The 26591-nt window shown below is 44.6% G+C and overlaps 1 protein-coding gene across 2 annotated transcripts in view; it reads left to right on the forward strand.

Annotated features, from left to right (window-relative positions):
• TRAPPC12 (trafficking protein particle complex subunit 12) overlaps positions 1-23635 on the forward strand; it is a 178434-nt gene extending 154799 nt beyond the window's left edge. For both annotated transcript variants that reach the window (XM_075341077.1, XM_075341076.1), the window contains exons 9-12: positions 1263-1361; positions 18737-18846; positions 19711-19798; positions 23216-23635. In XM_075341077.1, the coding sequence (XP_075197192.1) occupies positions 1263-1361; positions 18737-18846; positions 19711-19798; positions 23216-23458 (540 nt within the window). In that variant the 3' untranslated portion in view covers positions 23459-23635. The remainder of the gene's footprint in view (positions 1-1262; positions 1362-18736; positions 18847-19710; positions 19799-23215) is intronic.
• The last annotated feature ends 2956 nt before the right edge of the window (positions 23636-26591 follow it).

Consider the following 26591-nt stretch of genomic DNA (forward strand, 5'->3'; position numbering starts at 1 on the left):
TGTAATGCAACTTTATTCACTTGCACTACTGCCATATAGTGTAGGCTTTCAGTATTTTTTGGCCACCAGAGTGATAGTGTGTGAAGATTGCCATGCTGTCACAGCTTTAAAAAGGTTATCTACCTCTGGGGTTTTTTTTTAGCCTAATTGCATGTATTTTAAAAGTCCCTTGTGGGTTGCAATGCAACTTTATTCACTTGCACTATGCTGCCATGTGGTGTAGGCTTTCAGTATTATTTGGCAATGAGAGCGATATCGTGTGAAGATCGCCATGCTATCCCAGCTTTAAAGAGGTTGTTTACCTCTGGGGACATTTATTTTAGCCCAATTGCATGTATTTTAAACGTCCCTTGTGGGTTGCAATGTTACTTAATTCACTTGCACTAGACTGCCATGTAGTATAGGCTTTCAGTATTCTTTGGCCATGAGAGATATCATATGAAGATCACCATGCTGTCCCAGCTTTAAAAAGATTGTCTACCTTTTGAGGCCATTTTTTTTTTTTTTGCCTATTTGGGGGCTAAAATAATTTATGCAGTGTGATTCCATTACAAATTTTGCACAATTTGTCATTTGTAGGCTCTTTGTTTTCCTGCACATTTAACGTTCGTGGTAATAAATCAGCTGATATAAGAAAAGAAAACAGTTAAAAGCATTGGACTGTGAAAATGAGTTCACTGATAGATTCTCAGTTAACCCATTCTACTGCCAGCGGTAGTCAGTGTAATATACATAGAGATTATAGAAGACAAATTGTGCCAAATTTTTAATGAAACCCAATTACTAAAATGATTTTTTTTTTCTTCAGCCAAAAATGCATGTATTAAACCAAGAAAAAAAACATTACCCTCAAAGTGGAAAACAACTTTATATTTGGGAATAAACCTTTAAGGCCTAAAGAAATGTGCATCCACTAATGCCAAAGAGTTACTCTAAGAACATAGATGCCGACTCCAGCTCTTTTCTTTTCCTTTTGTGGGTCACGCCTGGTGCCAAAGCCATTGATGTGTGCAATAATATGCAGGACACATTTTGCGCAGTTACCACTAGCGGGTACCAATCCTTTCCGCCTCCTGATTTCCTGTGGGAGAATTCGCTCTTGCTTTTGGTACCTGTGTCATTTTGCACCAGTTGTGATCACTCTGTCCCATCGATCAGGGCCACATCTCACACAGGGGGCTGCAGATTACCCGCCTGCCGCAGTGAACGACGACTTGTGTGTGTTGTAGGGAACGTACTAATGCTCTGTTTTGCTCTTCCAGGACTACGTCCTCGCCGTGGACGCTTATCACACCGTTATAAAGTATTATCCCGAGCAGGAGCCGCAGCTGCTGAGCGGCATCGGGAGGATTTTTCTTCAGGTAATTGCCGACGCGCCGGCCGATGCGTCTTCTTCCTTTTAGTTATGTGGTCATTAAATAAAATGAAATATTGGAAAAGAAGAACAAGCCACAGGGGACCTCATTTGTTCTAGTGTTCATCCTGTAAATTGGACATTAGAATTATTAGGTAATGATTAGTCGGTCTGGAAGCGTGTCTACAAATGATGTGCGGATGCCAGAATCTATGCAGGTAGGGAGCAGGGGAGAGCGAAGGCTCCCACCGGAGGATGAGGAGGGGGATCGTGCTACCGTCACGCAGGAAAGTGTAAGCCCTGGGCTTAGAAATCCGCGCTATAATCCCCTTGTCAGAGCTATTCTACTTTCTTACACTGGTTGGCATATCAGTCATGACAGGTGTCCAGAAGAGCAAGTATTACTGTGTGAATGCAATAGGCCTTCAGCGGATTGTGACCTTCTTGGCTGCAGCGGGCCACACAAGGCCACCGTCTTCTATCCACCAGTCCAGGGTGATCACTTCTATCTCACTGGATAGGGTTAGCGCTGGCTCATGTGTATAATATCAGATCAATACGTTTAGGAAATGAGAAATCTTTAATAAAAATCACGTAAAAAAAATAAATATTCTCGAGCACGGATATTTCTGTTTCATACTTTGCAAATGATGTTGAGGGGTTTTTTTTTCCGCATTTTTGCTTTATTTGTATCTGAGAGATCCTGAGTCCAACGATGTATCACTTAGATTACTTTTTGCAGCCGTTCTGACACAAGCTGCATTTGTAGCAGAGTCCAGAGAACTGCCCTGACCCACAACAGGCCCTCTATAGAGATTGTACATACTGTAGATGGTGAGGTGCAAATCAGAGGAGGGGGCATGCCGGACTGCCCTGACCCACAACAGGCTCTCTATAGGGATTGTACATAGATGGTGAGGTGCCAATCAGAGGGGGGGCATGCCGAACTGCCCTGACCCACAACAGGCTCTCTATACAGATTGTACATAGATGGTGAGGTGCCAATTAGAGGGGGGGGGGGCATGCCGGACTGCCCTGACCCACAACAGGCTCTCTATACAGATTGTACATAGATGGTGAGGTGCAAATCAGAGGGGGGGGGGGGGCATGCCGGACTGCCCTGACTCACAACAGGCTCTCTATAGAGATTGTACATAGATGGTGAGGTGCAAATCAGAGGAGGGGGCATGCCGGACTGCCCTGACCCACAACAGGCTCTCTATAGAGATCGTACATAGATGGTGAGGTGCAAATCAGAGGAGGGGGCATGCCGGACTGCCCTGACCCACAACAGGCTCTCTATAGAGATCGTACATAGATGGTGAGGTGCAAATCAGAGGAAGGGGGCATGCCGGACTGCCCTGACCCACAACAGACTCTCTATAGAGATCGTACATAGATGGTGAGGTGCAAATCAGAGGAGGGGGCATGCCGGACTGCCCTGACCCACAACAGGCTCTCTATAGAGATTGTACATAGATAGTGAGGTGGCAATCAGAGGGGGGGGGCATGCCGGACTGCCCTGACCCACAACAGGCTCTCTATAGAGATTGTACATAGATGGCGAGGTGCAAATCAGAGGAGGGGGGCATGCCGGACTGCCCTGACCCACAACAGGCTCTCTATAGAGATTGTACATAGATGGCGAGGTGCAAATCAGAGGGGGGGGCATGCCGGACTGCCCTGACCCACAACAGGCTCTCTATAGAGATTGTACATAGATGGTGAGGTGCCAATCAGAGGGGGGGCATGCCAGACTGCCCTGACCTACAACAGGCTCTCTATAGAGATTGTACATAGATGGCGAGGTGCAAATCAGAGGGGGGGGCATGCCGGACTGCCATGCACCGGAGTTTCTAGCCCTGTAATAAGGGTCCTGCTGCTTAACCTTCGTCCGGCTGAGTAGGTACAATTGTAACTATTCCGTTTTAAAATTGCAATAATTTTTTTTTTCCAAAAGCCGTAGAGGGCTGAAATTTCGTGACATCTCTGCAGTTTTGGTCCAGAATATATTGGCCAAATTTCAATAAAATATCTCCACCCCCTTCCGAGATAAGGGGTCGCTGTTAACGTTGTAAAATTATGCAGCCTGACGAAGGTTAAACTAACATAGCAAATAAACAAAAGATCAGACTGTGACAAAACAGGCATGCCTGAACTTTGTGATAACCCCCTACAGCAGAGTTTCTCAACTCCAGTCCTCAAGACCCACCAACAGATCAGGTTTTCAGGTTTTCTTCAATCAGGTTTTGAGGCTTTCCTTAATGTTGCACAGGTAATGGAATTATTCCCTGTCTAATATTGAGGAAAACCTGAAAACATGGTCTGTTGATAGGTCTTGAGGACTGGAGTTGAGAAACACTGCCCTACAGCATGCTGGCTTCAGCTTACATAGCAAAAACTTGCTTGGCTTCCCAATTAAGGGTTTCTCCTATCTTATAAAGTGGTGGCATAACACTAGGCTATGTCATTAACTTATGTTTGGCAGGAGTCTGACTTTTGCATTCCCATTAATCCCAAGAATGAACGGGACACAGAGGATTTTGCACTCCATCCCCTTCGGGCAGAGCTCCTGGTCACTTGGCTGTGACAGCCCTATTTTTAACGCTGTACATCCTTGCACAGCCCAGGGCCGCGGTGCAGAGATAAAATAGTAGGAGATGAAGCGTTACACTGTGCCCTTCATATATGGAAGGTCGGACTCCTAGCAATCAAAAATCACCAGAGTGTTTGTAGGTTACTTATGGCCACTATTAATATTAAAAATACCTAATATTACACTCCCACTTCGAGTTGTTCACACGAACATTAGCAGCAATAGAGTGAATCAGGCCCTAATTGTTTGAATACAAGTATAAACCAGGTGTGCTGTAATCTGTGCAGAGGTCATTGTGCATGGAGGGGGAGGAGGTGAGCTGTGACATCACCTACTGTAAATGGTGGATCCTGTGTTACCTAGTTGATACAGTGGTGTTACCTGTCATTGTATATGATGATGGTGGATCCTGAGTTATCTACTTGGTATAGATGTGTTACTTGTCATTGTATATGAAGAGGAGGTGAGCTGTGACATCGCCTACTGTGATTGGTGGCTCCTGAGTTATCGACTTTAAATCGAGGTGTTAGCTGTCATTGTATATAAAGAGGAGGAGGTGAGCTTTGACATCACCTACTATAAATGGTGGATCTGCTGTTATCTACTTTACATAAAGTAGATAACACCAGATCCACCATTTATAGTAGGTGATGTCAAAGCTCACCTCCTCCTCTTAGAGAATGACTGATAACACCTTTATATAAAGGTGTTATCAGTCATTGTATAAGAGGAGGTGAGCTTTGGCATCACCTACTATAAATGGTGGATCTGGTGTTATCTACTATATACAGTGTGTCCACCCATATCCTGTCCACTGCCATTAACTTGAGAACGGCGGCAGCTATAAGCATAGAAGTGATGTCTAGGTATAGTAAAGTAGCCATGCGCTATGCAATGAAACCACCTATAGCGCCACCTGGTGGAAAACAACGGCGTTAGCATTTTTATCTCGCATAAGGAACGAGATAGAGAAAAAAAGTGAATTACAAAGTTGTAGGACATCATCAATTCAATACGAATCGACACCTTGCATACAGAAATGCTATGATTAGAATATGTAAAACTCACAAGGCTGCGGACGTGAAGCGATACCTCGTGGAGACCTTCCTACAAGTCATTGTGTATGGTGGCTGCATGGAGTGGCCTCCACACTCACCTGACCAGACCCCATTGGACTTCTTTCTGTGAGGTCACATCAAACAGCAGGTATATGCGACCCCTCCACCAACATTGCAGGACCTACGACGACGTATCACAGATGCTTGTGTAAAGGTGTCCCCTACCATATTGCACAACGTGCAGCAAGACACAGTATGCTGTGCAGAGTCCAGATGTGCATTGCAGCTGACGGTGGCCACTTTGAGCATCAAAGTTAAATGAGCGCCATATGCGTGACCAGCATTCAATGTTTTGGGGGGGTTCATGGGTTTCATATCATAGCATTTCTGTATGCAAGGTGTCGCTTCGTATTGAATTGATGATGCCCTACAATTTTATAATTCACTTTTTTTTCTCTATCTCGTTCCATTTTCGAGATAAAAATGCTAACTCCGTTGTTTTCCACCAGGTGGCGCTATAGGTGGTTTCATTGTGTAGCGCATGGCTACTTTACTATACCTAGACACCACTTCTATGCCTATAGCTGCCGTCGTTCTCAAGTTAATGGCGGTGGACAGGATATGGGTGGACACACTGTATACAGTCATTGTATAGGAAGAGGAGGAGGTGAGCTGTGACATCACCCACTGTGAATGGTGGATCCTCGGTTATGTGCTATAATATAGAGGTGTTACTTGTCATTGTTTATTCCTGTCTGTTTTGAAAAGGAGATTGCTAAAAAGTATTCCTTATAGGTCAGGATGATTAGGCTAATACGAGGTCAGGTGTGAAAGTTGCAGGCATTATTATTTTTTTTATCAAAGATTATGTGAAAAATAAAAATCCCACAAAAGAATACATTTAACATAAAAACATTCTAAACATATAAAGCATTAGTTTTCCTCTGATTCCACATGCCCTGTTACATTGGGTTGCGGGATCTTGGATAAAGGATGTTAATGCTATCTGTGCAGGATTGTCGGGTTGTGAGATCTCCGCACTGACATCTGCAGAGCACTAGGCCCATCTCTCATTGTGGCAGGAGAGCCCTGCAATATGTCACAGCCGTCAGCAGCCGCGCTATCACTCCACACCTGATCACAGGGATACGGCCTAGCAATGTTTTATTTCCTTACAACAGATATTATCACTTTGGCTTTTGTTTGTTTTTTTTCTTATAGTCTTGTAAATTATACATTTCTTTCTTGTAGGTGACTTGGAATCATAATAGCCTTTTTTAAGGCATAAGATATAGTAAACTTTAAAAGGCTCGTCCACTCAGAAAATACGATAGGTCATCATTATCAGATCGGCGAGGGTCCGACACCCACCACCCTCACAATTAGACTCAGATTTCCTGTTCTGTACAGAGGATTTCAATAGTCATGACAGCTAGGATTATAATGAAAGGTATCCCCTCTATCCACAGCTGATGACACAGGATTCACAGTACGTGATGTCACAGCTCACCTCCTCCTCCCTCCTTGTGCAAAAACCAGTTAGAGCAAGCTCAGAGAAGATTCCCATAGAAACAAGTAGGTGTGGAGTGCGTAGTCAGTCTATAACTCTTAGGGGTACTTTGCAGGCTGCGACATCGCTAGCGATGCCGAGCACGATAGTACCCGTCCCTGTCATACATGTGATAGCTGCCATAGCGAACATTATCGCTACGGCAGCTTCACACGCAGTTACCTGCCCTGCAACGTCGCTCTGGACGGCGACCCGCCTCCTTCCTAAGGGAACGGGTCGTACGGTGTCACAGCGACGTCACACGGCAGGCGGCCAATAGAATCGGAGGGGCGGAGAAGAGCGGGACGTAAACATCCCGCCCCCCTCCTTCCTTCCGCATAGCCGGTGGAGGTAGGTAAGGAGATGTTCCTCGCTCCTGCGGCTTCATACACAGCAATGTGTGCTGCCGCAGGAACGAGGAACAACATCATATCTCCTGTTGGTGCGACATTATGGAAATGTCCGACACTACACAGATCACTGATTTACGACACTTTAGCGATCGTTTATCGGCGCATCTAGGCTTTACACGTTGCAACGTCGTTACCGGCGCCGTATGTGCGTCACTTTCGATTTGACCCCGACGATAATCGAAGTAGCGATGCCGCAACGTGCAAAGTACCCCTTACTGTCCATATGCCCAACAAAAAATAGCAGTTCTAAATTTGGTCCAGTAAGGCTACTTTCACACATCCGGTTTTTGCTCTGCAGCACAATACGGCGCTCTGCAGAAAAACCGCAACCGTTTTTTTTGCTGCCGGTTGCGGGTTTTTTTGCATAGACTTACATTAGTGCCGTATTGTGCCGCATGGGCTTGCGTTCGGTCCGGTTTTTACCGCATGTGGCAGATTTAGCCGATGCCGCGGCCGGATGGAACGTTCCCTGGCACGTTTTTTGCTCCGGCAAAAAAAAACCGCATCGCGCCGCATCCGGCTGCTGCGGCGCATTTTTCAATGCATGCCTATGGACGCCGGATGCGGCGCGATGCCGAAAAAAACTCATCCGGCCGCCGCATGCGGTTTCTTCCACTGCGCATGCTCAGAAGTATGCCGCAACCGGAAAAAAACGGACCGGCCGCATGTAAAAACTTATGCAAGGGGGGGCGTGGCCTGGGCGGCAATGTGAAGAGACGTGTTTGTGGAGCTCTCCTGCAAACTCCCTTGATAAATCCCTGAATACCGCTGTTATCACTGCCTCAGCCGGCTGTCAGGAAGATAAGGTGGTGAGGACTTATCTGGAGTGAGTCTGGTGGATGCAGAGAGGTGCCATGGTCCGTCACAGGCAAAAAGATAATGGAGGCGGGAAAGTCCCCAGCTCTCAGGATGGTGCCATGATAAGGCAGGAAGCTGAGAAAGTGAATGCAGCCTGTCAGGAGAGGATGCAGGTCGCGGCAAGGCTGGAGAAATTTGCCCGGACTTCAGAGAAATCACATCAGCATACAGATAACAGAGGTGAGGAGGGAGAAGACAATGCCAGCTCTGATGAGATGGGGGATGGTGAACAGCAGCAAGATAAGACAGGAGAAGTAGAGGAAGCACATAGTGCAGACCAGGCTCCAGAAAACCCCACTTTAAAGGACATTTTTGCAGTGGTGTCTTTTTGTAAAGAGGCTCTGACTTCCCTGACGAAGCAAGTTAAGGGATTACAGGCAGAGGTTGCTGACATTAAGAAAGACCTCAAGAAAGCAGACCTGAGAACAACGGCTGTAGAGGAGAGAGTGGGGATAACAGAGGATCATATTACAAAACTACAAAAGTCTGAAAAAACATTTGCACAGCAGATAGCTGAAATCACGGCAAAAAATGATGATTTAGAGAACCGCTCTAGAAGAAATAACATCCGAATTGTCGGCATCCCTGAGAAAGCGGAAGGAAGAAACCCCACTGAATATGTAGAAGACTGGCTCAGGGGGAAAATGGGTGCTAATGTCTTATCCAAGCTCTATGCTGTGGAACGTGCACACAGAGTCCCGATGCAGCCACAACCAGCAGGCAGGGGCCCTCGCACTATGCTAGCCAAGCTCCTCAACTACAGAGACAGGGACACTATACTGCGAAAGGCAAGAGACATGGAGGATCTTATGATTGACGGCCAGAGAATTTCCATATACCCGGACTACTCCATTTCTGTTCAAAAGCTACGTATGACTTTTACAGGAGTAAAGAGGCGCCTGCGAGAGATGGGGGTGCAATACTCAATGATGTTCCCGGCAAAGCTAAGAGTGACGGCGTTGGAGCGGGTGCACTTTTTTACAACTCCAGAGGAAGCCATGCAGTGGTTGGACGCAAACGAAAAGCGGATCCGTTTGAAGGAATGAGCTGACTGTCTGAATCTGCAGTGTGTTGGAGAAGGCCGGCTGAGGCTCTACAACATCCTTAGGAGCTTACAGGGGACCCTTCTTGTTTTTCCCTTTTTTTTTTTTTTTTTTTTTCTTCCCTTTGGGATTGAGGTAGTATGCAGGGGGAATGCGAAGGGTTTGATGTGAGCTTCGCAGGACATGGGGACTGCCTAATTTGGCGCGGTGGGGGTATTTACAATTTGAGATTCCAGTTTAATTACTGTTCGCCATTTTACTGTTATATTGGTTGAGTGGAATATGATTATACATAGAAAGGGGGGGAGTGGAGAATTGTTGGAAAAGGGACGAGTTTTAAAATGTGTCTAAGAGGGGAAGGCGAGGGAGGTAGGGGGGAATTTAGTAGGGATTATGGACCAGGTTTGGAAAACCCGATGCTTCACGGGAGTACTCGAAAACAGGAAGTGGTGGGGTGTAGGAGGGGAGGGGAGCAGGGGGGGAGGGGGGAAAGGGGTAGGGTAGAGGCAGCATGGGGAGATACTACAAGGTTTGATGGTTTTACTGGGTGGGATAATGGGGGATAGAATTAAGGTGTTGAGTTGGAATATTAGAGGGTTATCAGATAGGTCTAGGAGAGCGGCAATAATTAAATATGTTCAAGACCAGAACCCGTCAGTAATATGTCTACTAGAAACGCATCTAACAAAGGAGACAACACATGTTTTAAATAGGAGATGGGTGCAGAAGGCCTATCACTCCACCTTTTCCAACTATGCAAGGGGTGTATCACTGCTGATCCATAACTCTGTGCAATATGAAGAGATAGAAGTGTATGTGGATAAAGAGGGACAGTGTGTGGCCGTCAAGTGTAAAATATTTGGCAGACTCATGTGTATAGCTGCAATATATATACCACCTCCATATAAGTGCACCAAACTAAGGGAGATAAGGGAGTTCTCTGAGAAGGGGGGAGTAATCCCTTTTTTACTGGTGGGGGACTTCAATAATGTGATAGACCTGTACTGGGATAGGAGTAGTAGACCTCCAGGTACTCAGGATAGTTGTATGACTTCGTTTGGCACTCTTATTGGGGAACTTGGAATGGTGGATGCCTGGCGAGTGAGGAATGGGAGGGTATCCTGCTTCTCTTGTTATTCGGCTTCACATAACACTCTGTCCCGCATTGACATGGCTCTAGCTAGTGATCTGATGGATGCAATGATAAGTGACGTGCAATATCTGACAAGAGTGATTTCAGATCATAGCCCAATTCTAGTGTCCATACGACGGGGAACCCTGACAGGGGGAAGGAGGGGAGAGTGGAAGCTTCATCCAGCATGGATCCGTCATATTAATATGGGGAATATAGAACGGGATCTTGGGGATTTCTTTATCCACAACGAGGGTAGCACTGGTCCGCTGGTGGTATGGGATGCGATGAAGGCATACCTCAGGGGGCTCCTGTTCAGGGATATCTGTAAACGTAAAACACAGACGAGGCAGGATGAGAAAGATAGGCTGGAGGCCTTAGATAAGGCAGAGCTGGAAGCAATCCGGAGTACTACTACGGACGCGAAGCAAAATCTTAGGCAGGCGCATGAACAGGTTAATAAGATGCTTTTGGAGAAGGCGGTAAGGAAGCAGGCATTCCAAAAATTGCATTTTTATGAGGAGGGGGAAAAAGTTGGTCATCTATTATCGGTCATAGCTGCAGCTCAAAGGAGTAGTTCATTTGTGCATGGTATGGACACGGTGGAGGGGACACAGGTCACTGAGGTTGAGGCGATCCTTGAGGTCTTTAAAGATTTCTATCGCACGCTATATTCTTCTAGCGGAGAGATGAGGGTGGAAGAGGTGGACTCATTTCTTGAGCGAGGTGAGCTTCCGGTGTTGTCTGTGGCGGATAGAGATAAACTGGAGTCACCTATTACTATTGATGAACTGGAGGGCGCTCTGCATGGCATGAGCAATGACAAGGCACCGGGAGCAGACGGGCTACCAGTTGAAATTTATAAACAGTTAGAAGAAATCCTATTACCCAAACTATTGAAAGTCTTTGAGGTGGCGGAGGGGGAAGGTGTATTGCCTGAATCTATGAGAGAAGCAATAATAGTAGTAATTCCTAAGGAGGATAAAAATCCGAGGCTTCCAGACTCATATAGACCCATCTCGTTATTAACAGCGGACGTGAAGCTTCTGGCTAAGGTGTTGTCAAACCGGCTGACTGGAGTTATATCTAACCTAATCCATATGGACCAATCAGGGTTCATGGCCAATAGGTCGACAGCTGCTAATATCAGGAGATTGTACCTTAATCTACAGTTGCCGCCTGACAACCCTGGCCGGAGGGTGATCGCTTCGTTAGATGCCCAGAAAGCGTTCATAGTTTTTAAGGTTGAAGGGAGACTCTAAGTCCATCTAGTTCAACCCGTAGCCGTAGGTTCGATAGTGTTGAGTGGGGGTATCTGTGGAAAGTGTTGCAGCATATGGGTTTTGGCCCACGGTTTGTAAAGTGGGTGCAGCTGTTGTATAATAGGCCTACTGCTAAAGTTAGAGTTAACGGTATGACCTCCTCAGCGTTTGAGTTGCACCGGGGAACGAGACAGGGCTGCCCACTATCGCCGCTCCTATTTGCTATTGCAATAGAGCCTCTGGCGGCGGCCATTAGGAAAACAAAGGAGATCCATGGATTTAAGTATGGGCATTTAGAGGAGAAAATAGCTCTTTATGCTGACGATTTATTACTTTTCTTGGGGGATCCATCAGCCTCATTGGATCATGCCATGCAGATAATAGAGAAATTTGGAGAAGTTTCGGGACTGACCATTAATTGGTCTAAATCGAGCCTCTTTAAGGTGGATGGGGAAGTAGCCTGGACAAATGAGGATACTGGGGCTAACAAATTGAAGAATGTGGACGAATTTAAATATCTAGGTATCCAGATATCTCTGCCAGTAGAAAAATACATACAGGTGAACTTATGGCCGCTCCTTAAAAAATTGAGAACCAAGGTGGATGCCTGGAACAAGCTACATTTGTCAGTTGTTGGAAGGGTTAATTTACTAAAGATGGTAGTAATGCCTAAACTCCTATACATACTGCACAATGCCCCTGTTTGTATTTCAAGGAAAAGATTTAAAGGGATAAACTCGCTGTTTAGGGACCTGGTGTGGGGTAAAAAGCAGCCTAGGGTGCGATTAGAGACTTTACAAAGGCCGAAGGATGAGGGGGGTCTAGCAATCCCAAATCCGGAATTGTATTATATAGCAGCGCAATGTCAACACCTCAGGGGTTGGTCTGATCGAGAGAAAGATGGGGGCATTAAAGAAGTACTGGAATACATAGTGGGTAGAAGTCCATTGGTAATGGGACTAGAGGATGGTGCGGTGGGGCTCCTGGGTAGAACATCTCCTACAATGGCACTTATAAATAAGACCTGGGATAGGCTGAAAAGGGTGAGAGGGGTGACCCGGTTAACCAAGTTTACACCTATCTGGAATAACAGTAATCTCCCGGAGATTCAGAAAATGGGGAATATTGAGGAGTGGAGACGCAAGGGTGTAATATACATGCATCAGATATTGGACGGAGGAATTGTGAAATCGTTCCCGCAGTTACAGAGTGAGTTTCAGTTACCGGCGTCCGGCTGGCTCCACTACAGACAATTAAAACATGCGATTGCAGCCCAAGCGGCTAAACAAAGTGTGGCCATACAGACTGACCTGGTACTGGAGTATGTGTGTAAGGGCGGAGGAAGCACTAAAGAGATAATTTCTGACACGTATAAAGATATACTACATACCTTTCTGTTAGAATACCCAATTAAAACTAAATCTAAATGGGAGGAGGAAGTTGGGCCGATAACGGAGGAGGTGTGGGAGAGTATCCTGGCGTATGTCCCTAAACTTTCCATGAGCGAACCGGCCAGACTGTCTCACCTATACGTGATTCACCGGGTATATAGGTCTCCCTTACTGATGTTTAAAATGGGGTTGAAAAGGAATTCGGAGTGTCCAAGGTGTCAGGGATCTGACGCAGGTATTTTTCACATGATGTGGTCTTGTCCGAGACTGGTCTCCTTTTGGACTAAGGTTATCCACAAGATAGGAAGAACATATGGGTGTGTTCTCCCCAGGGAACCAGTGATCTGCCTATTGGGATATGTTGAGGAGCTTGGGGTGGAAAATACTATGAAAATTGTCATTGCTAGGCTGCTGTATGCGGCAAGAAAGCTAATCGCCAGGTCCTGGATTAAAAAAGACCCCCCGACCAGGGGAGAGTACATTAAAAGGGTGAAGTGTATTCTTCAGCTGGAACGGGGAGTATATGAAAGAAGGGGGAATGTTAAAATGTTTGAGAAGCTCTGGTCTCCTTGGCTGCAATGCGGATAGGACGAGGGATGGACCAGTAAACTGATATGGGACGGGGATAGCCGTCTGAGACCTCTGATGTGTATGTTTTGTTTTATTTGTGTTACTAGTTGTTCCTCCTGCACAACGGGATGGTTCTATACTACAGTTGAAGGGTATTATAAGTGTGTACTATATGGGATGTAGTATCGGGGAGAAGTGTTGCTGCCGGGGTGGGGGAGGGGGCGGGAGGGGGAGTTAAAGGGGTAATAGATGTGATAAATTTAATTTGGATGCCGATTTGTTATTCTGTTGTATGTACTCTGTTTTAATAAAAAAGTATCTGATTTAAAAAAAAAAAAAAACTTATGCAAAGGATGCGGTGTTTTCGCCGCATCCGTTGCATAGGTTTCACAGCCGGATTGAGCCGCACTGCTCAAACCGGATGTGTGAAAGTAGCATAAGCAATGTAAAACTGTAAGATTTACGGTAATTTATTTTGTATACAGTAATATGAAAAACAACGGTTTAAAAATATATTGTACAAAAGTTGAAACAAGTTATTTTGTAATGGCATATTCCCATTAAAGGGAATCTATTACCAGATTTCAAATCTGAGAACAGTATAACGTAGGGGCAGAGACCCTGATTCCAGGCAAAGTTCAATGCAATTATCTTCCACTGACCTACGTGCCCATGTGAATGATTTAGGAGGGGGGGGGGGGGGGGGCTGATCTTGCTGACAGATTTCCTTTAACAGGGTTTTCCTCCCATGAACAAAGTTTACTTTTAAGTTGATTTAAATCAATAAAATTTGGAATGAAATAATAATTTCCACAATTGGATGTGTTCCTGTGCTGAGATCTTATACACAGTACAGACCAAAAGTTTGGACACACCTTCTCATTCAAAGAGTTTTCTTTATTTTCAGGACTCTGAAAATTGTAGATTCACATTGAAGGCATCAAAACTATGAATTAACACATGTGGAATCAAATACTTAAAGTGTGAAACAACTGAAAATATGTCTTATATTCTAGGTTCTTGAAAGTAGCCACCTTTTGCTTTCATTGCTACTTTGCACACTCTTGGCATTCTCTTGATGAGCTTCAAGAGGTAGTCACCGGAAATGGTCTTCCAACAGTCTTGGAGGAGTTCCCAGAGATGCTTAGCACTTGTTGGCCCTTTTGCCTTCACTCTGCGGTCCAGCTCACCCCAAACCATCTTGATTGGGTTCAGGTCTGGTGACTGTGGAGGCCTGGTCATCTGGCGTAGCACCCCATCACTCTCCTTCGTAGTCAAATAGCCCTTACACAGCCTGGAGGTGTGTTTGGGGTCATTGTCCTGTTGAAAAATAAATGATGGTCCAACTAAACGCAAACCGGATGGAACAGCATGCCGCTACAAGATGCTGTGGTAGCCATGTTGGTTCAGTATGCCTTCAATTATGAATAAATCCCCAACAGTGTCACCAGCAAAGGACCCCCATACCATCACACCTTCTCCTCCATGCTTCACGGTGGGAACCAGCCATGTAGAGTCCATCCGTTCACCTTTTCTATAAAGACACGGTGGTTGGATCCAAAGATCTCAAATTTGGACTCATCAGACCAAAGCACAGATTTCCACTGGTCTAATGTCCATTCCTTGTGTTCTTTAGCCCAAACAAGTCTCTTCTGCTTGTTGCCTGTCCTTAGCAGTGGTTTCCTAGCAGCTATTTTACCATGAAGGCCTGCTGCACAAAGTCTCCTCTTAACAGTTGTTCTAGAGATGAGAAGGTGTGTCCAAACTTTTGGTCTGTACTGTATGTGCCCCTGCTATGTACTGTGTAATGCCCGTGTCTGACCGTACAGGGACATGGTCTGATCATACCACAGCACCTGGGCAGGAGGGGATACAGAACAGAGTATACAGATAGAACAAGACATGATCATAGCTGATTCTTTATGTGAGGTAAAACATTTTCCTGCCTGGTTTTAAAAAATGTTTTACCTCACAGAAAGAATCCGCTGTGACTGTGCTGTAATGTCTTTATACTCTCTTGTTTCCTCCCCAGCTCAGGAGATGTGGTATGATCAGACCATGTCCCTGTACGGTCACACACTGCCATTAAAGGGAACATATACCATGTGCAGAATTATTAGGCAAGTTGCATTTTAGAGGATTTTGTTTTAATATTGATCAACAACTATATTCTCAATCAACCCAAAAGACTCATAAATATCAAAGCTTAATAGTTTTGGAAGTTGTAGTGGGTTGTTTTTTTTAGATTTGGCTATCTTAGGAGGATATCTGTTTGTGCAGGTAACTATTACTGTGCAGAATTATTAGGCAACTTAATAAAAACCAAATATATTCCCATCTCACTTGTTTAGTTTCACCAGGTTAACCAATATAACTGCACAAAATTTAGAAATAAACATTTCTGACATGCAAAAACAAAACCCCAAAAAATGAGTGACCAATATAGCCACCTTTCTTTATGATGACACTCAGCAGCCTACCATCCATAGATTCTGTCAGTTGCTTAATCTGTTTACGATCAACATTGCGTGCAGCAGCCACCACAGCCTCCAGACACTGTTCCGAGAGGTGTACTGTTTTCCCTCCTTGTAGATCTTACATTTTATGAGGGACCACAGGTTCTCTATGGGGTTCAGATCAGATGAACAAGGGGGCCATGTCATTATTTTTTCATCTTTTAGACCTTTACTGGGCAGCCACGCTGTGGTGTAGTTGGATGCATGTGATGGAGCATTATCCTGCATGAAAATCATGTTTATCTTGAACAATAAGGACTTACTCCTGTACCACTGCTTGAAGAAATTGTCTTCCAGAAGCTGGCAGTAGGTCTGGGAGTTGAGCTTCACTCCATCTTCAACGCGAAAAAGTCCCACAAGTTCATCTTTGATGATACCAGCCCATACCAGTACCCCACCTCCACCTTGCTGGCGTCTGAGTTAGAGTGGAGCTCTCTGCCCTTTACTGATCCAGCCTCTGCCCCATCCATCTGGCCCATCAAGAGTCGCTCTCATTTCATCAGTCCATAAAACCTTTGAAAAATCAGTCTTAAGATATCTCTTGGCTCAGTCTTGACGTTTTATTTTGTTTCTTGGTCAACGGGGGTCGTTTTTCAGCCTTCCTTACCTTGGCCATGTCTCTGAGTATGGCACACCTTGTGCTTTTTGATACTCCAGTAACGTTGCAGGTCTGATATATGGCCAAACTGGTGGCAAATGGCATCTTGGCAGCTCTACGCTTGATTTTCCTCAATTCATGGGCAGTTATTTTGCGCCTTTTTTTCCCAACACGCTTCTTGCGACCCTGTTGGCTATTTGCCATGAAACTCTTGATTGTTCGGTGTTCACACTTCAAAGGTTTGGCAATTTCAAGACTGCTGCCTCCCTCTGCAAGACATCTCACAATTCTGGACTTTTCAGAGCCAATGAAATCTCTCTTCTGACCCATTTTGCCAAAGGAAAGGAAGTTGCCTAATAATTAAGCACACCTTATATAGGGTGTTGATGTCATTACACCGCACCCCTCCTCATTACAGAGATGCACATCACCTGATTTACTTAATTGGTAGTTGACTCTCAAGCCTATACAGCTTGGAGTAGGACAACATGTATAAAAAGTATCATGTGATCAAAATACTCTTTTTCCTAATAATTCTGCACACAGTGTATATAAAATTATCTCAGCACAGGAACATTTTTTTAAAAAAAAAATGGAATTGTGAGAATTATTATTATGATTCCAAGATCCGTTGATTAAAATGAACTTTGTCGGAAAACCCTTTTAAGTCAATGCCTCATGGATCCCAATACTGGTCATTTGGATAGGGAGGTAGATAATGTTCTAGAGTGACAACTACACAATTTGTCATTACTTAGCTACATGCTTGTAAAGGATGTACCCAAATGTCTCCGCAGCTGTTAACTCTTTCCCGCTGCATTGTTTATTACTGTCTGTCATTTACTCAGCTGCGTTTTTGGTTCAGAATTAATAACAACTGGAAGCTGACGATGCGTAGTGGGGGTCAATGAAAGTCCCTAGGGGGCAGACCTAATAATTTAGACACTGTATGATCCGCTATCTTTTAGCACACTCGTACATTTTGTTATTCGCCATACTTTATTGTCCTAAGCGCACGACTTTCACTAAAAACTAAAGAAATGGGAACTTTGTGCGCTACTTATTGGCTCATTAATCGTGGATGTTCTGCGGTAACCCTCCTGCTGCTATCTAATTCAGACTAAGATGATTGAATGTGGAAACGGGTTTACTGATCTCTTATCTCATTTGGCTGGCTAGCAAATAAAGACTCGTTATATCAGTCCATTCTTCTCCCGCCTGTGGCCCCTGGATATGTAAAGGGACAGAGCCAATATCCAATCTGTATCACAGTGTATTAATGGACGCTAGAACGAGGGAAAAAGAAATAACCTCAGTGCAGGCTCCTAAAATCACGGCTGATAAGTGCATGTAGGTGTGTGTGTGTGTGTGTGTGTGTGTGTGTGTGGATGTAGGTGTGTGGATGTAGGTATGTGTGTGTGTGTGTGTATGTAGGTGTGTGTGTGGATGTAGGTGTGTGTGTGTGTGTGTGTGTTTGTGTGTGTGGATGTAGGTGTGTGTGTGGATGTAGGTGTGTGTGTGTGTGTGTGTGTGTGTGTGGATGTAGGGGTGTGTGTGTGTATGTATGTAGGTGTGTGTGTATGTATGTAGGGGTGTGTGTGTGTGTGTGTGTGGATGGATGTAGGGGTGTGTGTGTCTGTGTGGATGTAGGGGGGTGTGTGTGGATGTAGGTATGTGTGTGTGTGTGGATGTAGGGGGGTGTGTGTGGATGTAGGTGTGTGTGTGTGTGTGTGGATGTAGGTGTGTGTGTGGGTGTGTGTGTGGATGTAGGTGTGTGTGTGTGTGTGTGGATCTAGGTGTGTGTGTGTGTCCGCACAGGCAGTAGGCAGTCGTCATATCTCAGTGCAGCTTATATTTACAGAAGATATGAGACGCTCCATGGCACAGAAATCTGTATTTTTTGGAGCAGATGGTGAGTGTGGCCATAGCTATAGCAATTGTCACTCATGCTCATTAACCAGGTAGACCAGAATGAAGGCAATATTTATTTGGGTACACAGTGCAAGATGTGTTACAGGGGTAACCTGTATATTCACATGGGATGAAGGCATAGGATGAAATTATTCAGAATTCTAGATACAATACAGAAAACTACAAGATTTATAATTCTCTGTATATAAAAAAAAAACATAGGAGCGATCAGTTTTGATGTGTGGGGAGAACGTGGCAGCAAGTGTTCAATTTCCCTGCAGCTCCCCATCAGGAGAAATGAAGTATTACACCTTTCCCAATGACATCAATGTCCTGTCCACGCAATGCAGAAACATACAGGGCGAGAAACCTTCTGTAGATGAGGGTCCTGAGTGGGAAACCCTTTGTTATCTCAGAACGACATTGTATGGATTTGTAAACCAGAGAAACGCTGAAGCTTATATGCTGATCTGTCCTTTTTTCAGATTGGAGACATCAAAACGGCTGAAAAATACTTTCAAAACGTAGAAAATGTGATCGAGAATCTTGTGAATAAAGATGACACGCAAAATAAGATGGTGGTTCTGATGAACAGGTAGGTGCAGGTCAGGGATTGGCTTCACCAGTTATCTCCATTGGACTGAATACTGGTATTTTCAGACTGTATTTGAGGGCCCGAGTATAACTATAATCTTTGGCTGACCCGTTTTGTTATATAATCCTAGAGGTTTTAGAAATATACATCTTGTATCTCCGTATTCCTCAAATTTCAAAAGCTCAAGTTGTGCCCTTTTCTAGATTGGGTCACTGATACCAGTACCCCTAGCAGAACAACTGATGATCTATCCATAGACTAGGTCATCAATATGAGCTCAGTGGAGGCCCAACAGCCAGCACCCCCACTGATCAGCTGATATCCACCAGGTCAAGGCCATCTCCTGGCAGAACGCAGCAGCTCCATACGTTGCTTTGTGGCCTCTGCTGGTACCTTATCTACTCTTCAAGTGATTGAGCACTCCCATTTTAGCTCTAAAAACTAACAGAACATTGCAAGTTTATGTTCTTCATCAGACATGCCTCTCAAATATGGGAGTGGTGAAGCCAGAGTCTGGTCTCTGAGGAACAAGGGGATGTCTGGATCTCATTTTTAGATTGGTGGGGGTCCTAGAGCCAGCACCCCTACTGATCAACTGAAAACTGCTCCAACCCAATCTCATATTCCATGGATAGGTCATTAGTTGTTAAATCCTGGACAACGCCTTTAATGATGGAAAGTAATGCTCCAGCCCATGATTCATTTCTGCTTCTTCCTAAAATAACATTTTGATAATCATCATCTGACAATTTTAGATTTTTAGTAAATACTGTAAAAATGATATAGACCAGTTCAATAGACAGGCCAAACCTGTGTAGCAAAGTGACCACTGACCATTTTTATTTTCCTCATTTTCCCTGCCAGAGCTTTTCTTCATCTTGGTCAGAATAACTTTTCAGAAGCTCACAAGTTCTTCTCGGAGGTTCTGCAATTGGACCCTACAAATACTGTAGTAAGTGGATAAATGTCTCCATTGTCAGCTGATGCGAATATTGCACTGCACTTGGATGTCATCTGAGTGCAGTCCGATGTTTCACTCGCACTCATAGACTTGTATGGGTGCGAGTGATCCAAGACTTTTTGTCACTTGCAGCATGCTGCGACTGTTTTCTCGGTCCGGTTAGGGCTGAGAAAAAAAACACAGATGGGAACGGCCCCACAGAGTAACATTAGTCCGAGTGGAAGCAATTTTTTTTTTTTAATCGCATTCCACTCTTCCTATGTTACTCAGTGGGTGTTCTAGGCCTTATTCTGAACCTTTTCTCACAAAACGTTGTATTAATTTTCTCATGATGCCTTCACATTGGACTGCATCGTCATGGTGGCAGGTTCCCTTTAAAGGGCACAATCACCAGGATTTTCCTATATAACGTAAAGCCAGTGCTATACTGGCACTATCAGGCTGATTCTCTACATACCTGTAGTGGTCAGCTCAGATGTTTAGGTTTTGAAACCCAAGAAAGTAAAGTTTTTATAAAATCTGCATCTTCTTGAGTGACAGCAGCTGAGGAGCAGATAATATCTGGGGGGTATTCATAGTTATCTCCTCCCCCTGTTAGAATCAGCATAAGTATCATACAAATCGATGTAACTTTTCTCTTTCAGGACCTGTGCTGAGGTCATACCCATGTGACCAGAAGGGGCGGGGCCTCAGCCAATAGGAAAATGTTGCTTCCTGATATCAGCTTTGTTGGATGAGGCCCCGCCCCTTCTGGTCACATGGTATGACCTCAGCACAGGTCCTGGAAGAGAAAAGTTACATCGATTTGTATAATATTTATACTAATTCTAACAGGGGGAGGGGATAGCTATGAATACCTCCCAGATATTATCTGCTCCTCAGCTGCTGTCACTCAACAAGCTGATGATTTTATAAATTTTACTTTCTTGTGTTTCAAAACATAAACATCCGAGCTGCCCACTACAGGTATGTATAGACTCAGCCTGATAGTGCATAGCACTGGCTTTAGGTTATATACAAAAACCCTGGTGATTTGTGCTATTTAAACGGGATTTTGTTAAAATGGGTTTTTGTTTTTTTTTTGTTTTTTTTAAATACTCCTCGTCTTATTTTCATTGGCATGCCCTTTTTCAACCTTAAATGCATTTTCCCATGAACAAAGTTTATTTTAATCAATAGATCTTGGAATAATAATAATAATTTACACAATTCAGTGTTTAAAAATAAATGTTCCTGTGCTGAGATAATCTTATATCTGTGTCCCTGCTATGTGCTGTGTAATGGCTGTGTCTGACTGTACAGGGACATGGTCTGATCATACCACAGCTGCTGGGCAGGGGAGGATGCAAAAAAGTATACAGACATTACGGGATTGCAAATAATTCTGTTTTTGAGGTAAAACATTTTTAAAAAACAGGCCAAGAAATGTTTTACCTCACAAAAAGAATCAGCTGTGATCCTGTGCTGTAATGTCTGTGTACTCTTTTGCGTACTACTCTGCCCAGGAGCTGTGGTATGATCAGACCATGTCCCTGTACAGTCGGACCCAGCCATTACGCAGCACACAGCAGGGACACATATATAAGATTATCTCAGCACAGGAACATTTTTTTTAAACACGTTCACTTATGGAAATTATTATTATTCCAAGATCTATTGATTAAAATGAACTTTAAAATTAACTTTGTTTGTGGGGACAACCCCTTTAACTAGTATGTAAATATATATTGGGGCAAGTGGTTAGTATGAAAACTGCATGATTTTACTTCATGAAGTTTCTCATTTGGTCTGGTTTAAAGGAATCTGTCAGCAGGTTTTTGCTATGTTAGTTGAGAGCAGCATGATGAAAAGGCTGTGGTTCTGTTTCAATAAAATCAGTGTTTTATCAGCAATGGATTATCAGTACAGGACTAGGCATCTCCTGCTCTATGTAAGTCCACCACCACAATTGATTAGCAGTAGTGATGGGCAAATAGTAACTATTCGGATTCATAAGGAAACCCAAAGTATTATTCCGGTATTTATCAAAAGTAACGATCCTAATGCAAGTCAATGGGGAATCAGAACATTTTGTTTTTCTTCACGAATACAGGGATACTACTTGGTATTCAGTAAGCATAGTCTGAACATGAATAGTTACTATTCACCCATCACTAATTAGCAGTTTCTGCCTAGGCACAGTGTACACAGAAAGCTGCTAATCAGTGGTGTGGGCGGGGTTATACACAGATCAGTATTCTAAGCACTGCTACTTCTGCAGCAAAATGAAAGCATGTTGTCTACTAAAGGCCGCTTTACACGCTGCAATATCTGTACCGATATCGCTAGCATGGGTACCCGCCCCCATCGATTGTGCAACACTGGCAAATCGCTGCCCGTGGCGCACAACATCGCCCAGACCCGTCACACTACTTACCTGCCTAGTGATGTCGCTGTGACAGGCGAACCGCCTCCTTTCTAAGGGGGCGGTCCGTGCTGCGTCACCGCGACATCACTAAGCGGCCGCCCGATAGAAGTGGAGGGGCGGAGATGAGCGAGACGTAACATCCCGCCCACCTCCTTCCTTCCGCATTGCGGCTGGCGGCAGGTAAGGAGAGGATCCTCGTTCCTGCGGTGTCACACGGAGCGATGTGTGCTGCCGCAGGAACGACGAACTACATCGTAACTGCAGCAGCAATGATAATTGAGAATGGACCCCCATGTCACTGATGAGCAATTTTTCACGTTTTTGAGACGATACAAAATCGCTCATAGGTGTCACACGCAGCAACATCGCTAATGCGGCCGGATGTGCGTCACAAATTCCGTGACCCCAACGAGATCGCTTTAGCGATGTCGTAGCGTGTAAAGCCCCCTTAAGTGACACATTGCTGGAATCACGTTCTCTGCCCCTTACATTATGCTGTTCTCCGATTATATACCCAAAACCTGCTGACAGATTCCCTTTGAAATACTTGATTATCTCAGTTGAAGACTCGGTGAGAAGATACAGAAGAGTCCTGCAAATTATTCATGTATGCGCTGGATCATGCAGCAGCCCTTGTAGATGTCTTCCCGCCTATGTTACGATGGTATATAGCACCACCACTGATTCAGGTTGTTAGTGGTATTACAGCGAAGAAATAATCCAGAACAGGCTGTAAAGGCTTGGGATGATTTCTATCTACCTAAAGAACAATGCTGATCCCTTTCATTGCTTTCCTATTGCTGTTTAGTTCTGTACTCACATCCCCTTGTGAATTTTCTTGCTTTAATCAACAATAGTTAAAAAAATAAAATAAACGTATGATGGTGAGGTAGAGAAAAGCCAGCGAGGACGTCCAGCTGTGTGCCGCAGTCAGCATCATTGATGAGGTTATCGATCTTTGCTTTATTGTTCCGTCTCATTCCCAAACTGTTATTTTCCAGGCAAACAACAATGCAGCAGTCTGCCTGCTTTATTTGGGCAAATTAAAGGATTCCCTCCGGCATCTGGAAGGATTGGTTCAGCAGGACCCCAAACACTATCTCCATGAGAGCGTTCTCTTCAATTTGACAACTATGTATGAGCTGGAATCCTCCCGCAGTATGCAGAAGAAGCAAGCGCTGCTGGAGGCGGTAGCTGTCAAGGAAGGTGACAGCTTTAACACTCAGTGTCTGAAGCTGCTATAATTCCTTTACTGCTACATCTCCTCACAGTGAGAAAAGGCTGCAAATAATTCCCTGTGTACATATTTCTGCTTGAAAATGTAAATGTTATTCCGAGGTTAAATACAAGAATGTAATTGAACGCTGGGATGTTCTTCTCCGCTCTGAATCTCCTCAATAAACATCACCCGGTGTCTTCTGTGTGTGCTTACATGCTGCGTGCTTTACCTGGAACCAGCTGGGCATCCGGTGTTTGTCTTCCAGCCCCTCGTGGTGATGTATGTACAGAGCAGGTCATGTAGGAAACCATTAGAGCGACAAAATAGGACAGAAAAACGGAAGCAGTGACATATTTACCATCCGCTCCTCGGAATAAAGAGGTCGGCAAGCTTGGAAGGTAACCCGGGATTGGAATCTTCAACAATATGTTACTTCTGTTATTTTAATGTACCTATAGCATCATTGTAGGGTGTGTTCAGCCCAAAATCCACTCGTAAATGCCAGTCTTCAGTAGAAGAATCGCTTCAACATTCTTACATAGTTACACAAATGCTCCAAAAAAAAAAAAACACCAAAACAACACAGATTGTGCCTCAAAACTGCACGGATTTAGACCCTCAGATCCGTGGTTTTCAGACAACTCGAACTGCAAATCTTTTTAGAAACCCGAGATTAGGTAAGATGATTAGATCTCTGCACAAGGTCCATGAGTAACGTTCTCTAAGGAAATGCTCACTTCCAGCTCCGTTCCCTCATTTGGTCATCTTTATTGATCGTTAAAGGCTTAAAATGTATCTCCTAGATGTGATGTTCTTCAAGGGAACCTGTCACCGGATTTGTCACCACCAGTGAGCCCTTATATAACGCATTCTGGAATGCTGTATATAAGAGCCCAGACCGCACTGTGCAATGTAAAACCATTTTTTAGTATATTCACCTGCAGAGCAGTCCGGTCCAATGGGCATAGCTGGTCTCGGTCCGGTGCCTCCTATCTTCCTGCGATCGCTGTCCTCCTTGCTTCGTGTGGCTGACACATCCTACGTCGTCTACACAGAGGCCACCATTGCGCTCCTGCACTTCTCTCTAACCTGCTGAGGGCAGATCATAGTATTGTAGTGCGCTAGCATTCTTTGACCTTTCCCCGTGCCTGCGCACTACACTACTTTGGAGGTCAGAGACAGGTGCACAGGAGCGCAATGGAGAACACTGTGCATGACATAGGACACGTTATCCACACGAAGCAAGGAGAACGGCAATTACAAGATAATAGCAAGTGCCGCATCGAGACACCCATCGGACTCAACTGCGCCGCAGGGAAGTATAATAAAAGATGTTGATATATAAGAGCCTGGGCTCTTATATACAGTATTCTAGACTACTGTATGTAAGGGCTGACTGGTGGTGGCTGCATCTTATAGGGGACAAATATGGTGACAGGTTCTCTTTTAAGATGGCCAGGCAAAAGTCGAGAGGTTTCCCTGAAAGATGCAGGTCTGGTCACATTTTATCTAATACACATGTGGGCCTTTCACAAAAACCATAAACTGATAAGCTGTCTGGGAGCTGTGTCTCAGCCGAATATTTTGAGGCTTTTCCTGCCCCGCTTCCTCAGACTGACAGGTCTCTCCCTCTCAATAAAAATGATCGGGGCAAGGAGAAAGTGCTGGGGACCAAGGCAGCCACAACGTATGGTCTTCGGCCGGCCTTTCAAAGTGTGTATTCTCTGACACAGCAGCGTTTGTGTAAAATGTACATGGCTGCAATAGCACAACCAGGCTCTGATTCAGGCCGCAGAAAGGAGATGACAGACCCTTTAACAAGTCTCCTCTCTTTTGTATCCTCTCCTGGGTTTATCAAAAAAAAAAAAGCATAAAAAAAACATGTACATACTATTCCACTCCTGAGCTCTGGATGACATTTTTTGGGGGGGGAAATTAGGGTTTTAGTGCTACTAACAAGACCCCCAAACATACAAGTATTGTCATTCACACATTTAAAAGGCCCGTTCTGTGTAACAATATCCATCTGAGGCCCTGTGCGCACACTGCGTATTTTGCCGCAGGTTCTGCTGCAGAAAAGCTGCAGTTTTGGTTCATAATGTTCATGCAGTCGTTCCCCAGCAAAATCTATGAGAAATCCAAAATGCTGTGCGCACACTGCTTTTTTTTCCCTACATTTTTTGCTGCAGAAAAAAAGAAGTAGCATGTCCCTTCTTTTCCGCAGGTACCTGTGGTTTTGCCATTGACAAAATCGGGGGAAAATCCGCACCAAAACCGCATGCGGATTTTGGGTGCGTTTTTTTTACCGCAGGTGCGGAATTCTGCCAGAGGGTCCGGATTTTGCTTAAGAAACATTTTCCCAGTGTGCACAGACCCTAAAATTGATAAGGCCACAGAACAGAGAGGTTCAGGAATGTTTCCTTTTAGTTACAACGTCCAGCTCCATGCTATCGCTATAGTAAACTGTTCATTAAGTTCGGGAGAAGCGCAAGAGTTCCCAAGGAAAGAAAGGGGTAATGTCACGCTGTGCAAAGGGTTGGTAGGATGTAGTACAGCGTATTCCCCACTAGGTGGCAGCAGAGTAGTGAAGGAGACACAAAGTAACACAGTAACAGAAAGGCAGCTGAAGTACAGCAGAGTAACTTCAGCAGGCAGTAAACAGGCGAACCACCAGGGGCCAAAAAAGTAGTCAAACAGTCCCTGTGTGCACGCTGCGGATTTACCATGGATTTTGCCGATTTGCTGCAGAAAATGTGTCTAACATTGCTGCAATCATTCCCCAGCAAATCCTATGGGTTTTAAAAAAATGTGTGCGTACAAAAAAATGCTGCGGAATTAATGAGCATGTCACTTCTTTTGTGCAGGTACCTGTGGTTTTTACCATAGATAATGGTAAAAAACCGCAGGGACCAACCTGCAGAAAATCTGCGGTAAATCCACGGCAAACCGCATGCGGATTTTGCTGCAGTTTTGGTGCATTTTTTTACCACGGGTGCGGGATTCTTTAACAGGGTCCAGATTTACCTTAAGAAAAAGGCACTTTCTATTGCGCACATAGCCTTAAGCCAGGAAAGTTGAAGCACTGCAAAGGAGGAACAAAACCAAGTTAGAAAACAGAACTGAGTCGGAAGCCGGGAGATCAGGTATGCAGAGGGAAA

This window comes from Anomaloglossus baeobatrachus, chromosome 3 (assembly GCF_048569485.1).
Source record: "Anomaloglossus baeobatrachus isolate aAnoBae1 chromosome 3, aAnoBae1.hap1, whole genome shotgun sequence".
Taxonomy (NCBI): domain Eukaryota; kingdom Metazoa; phylum Chordata; class Amphibia; order Anura; family Aromobatidae; genus Anomaloglossus; species Anomaloglossus baeobatrachus.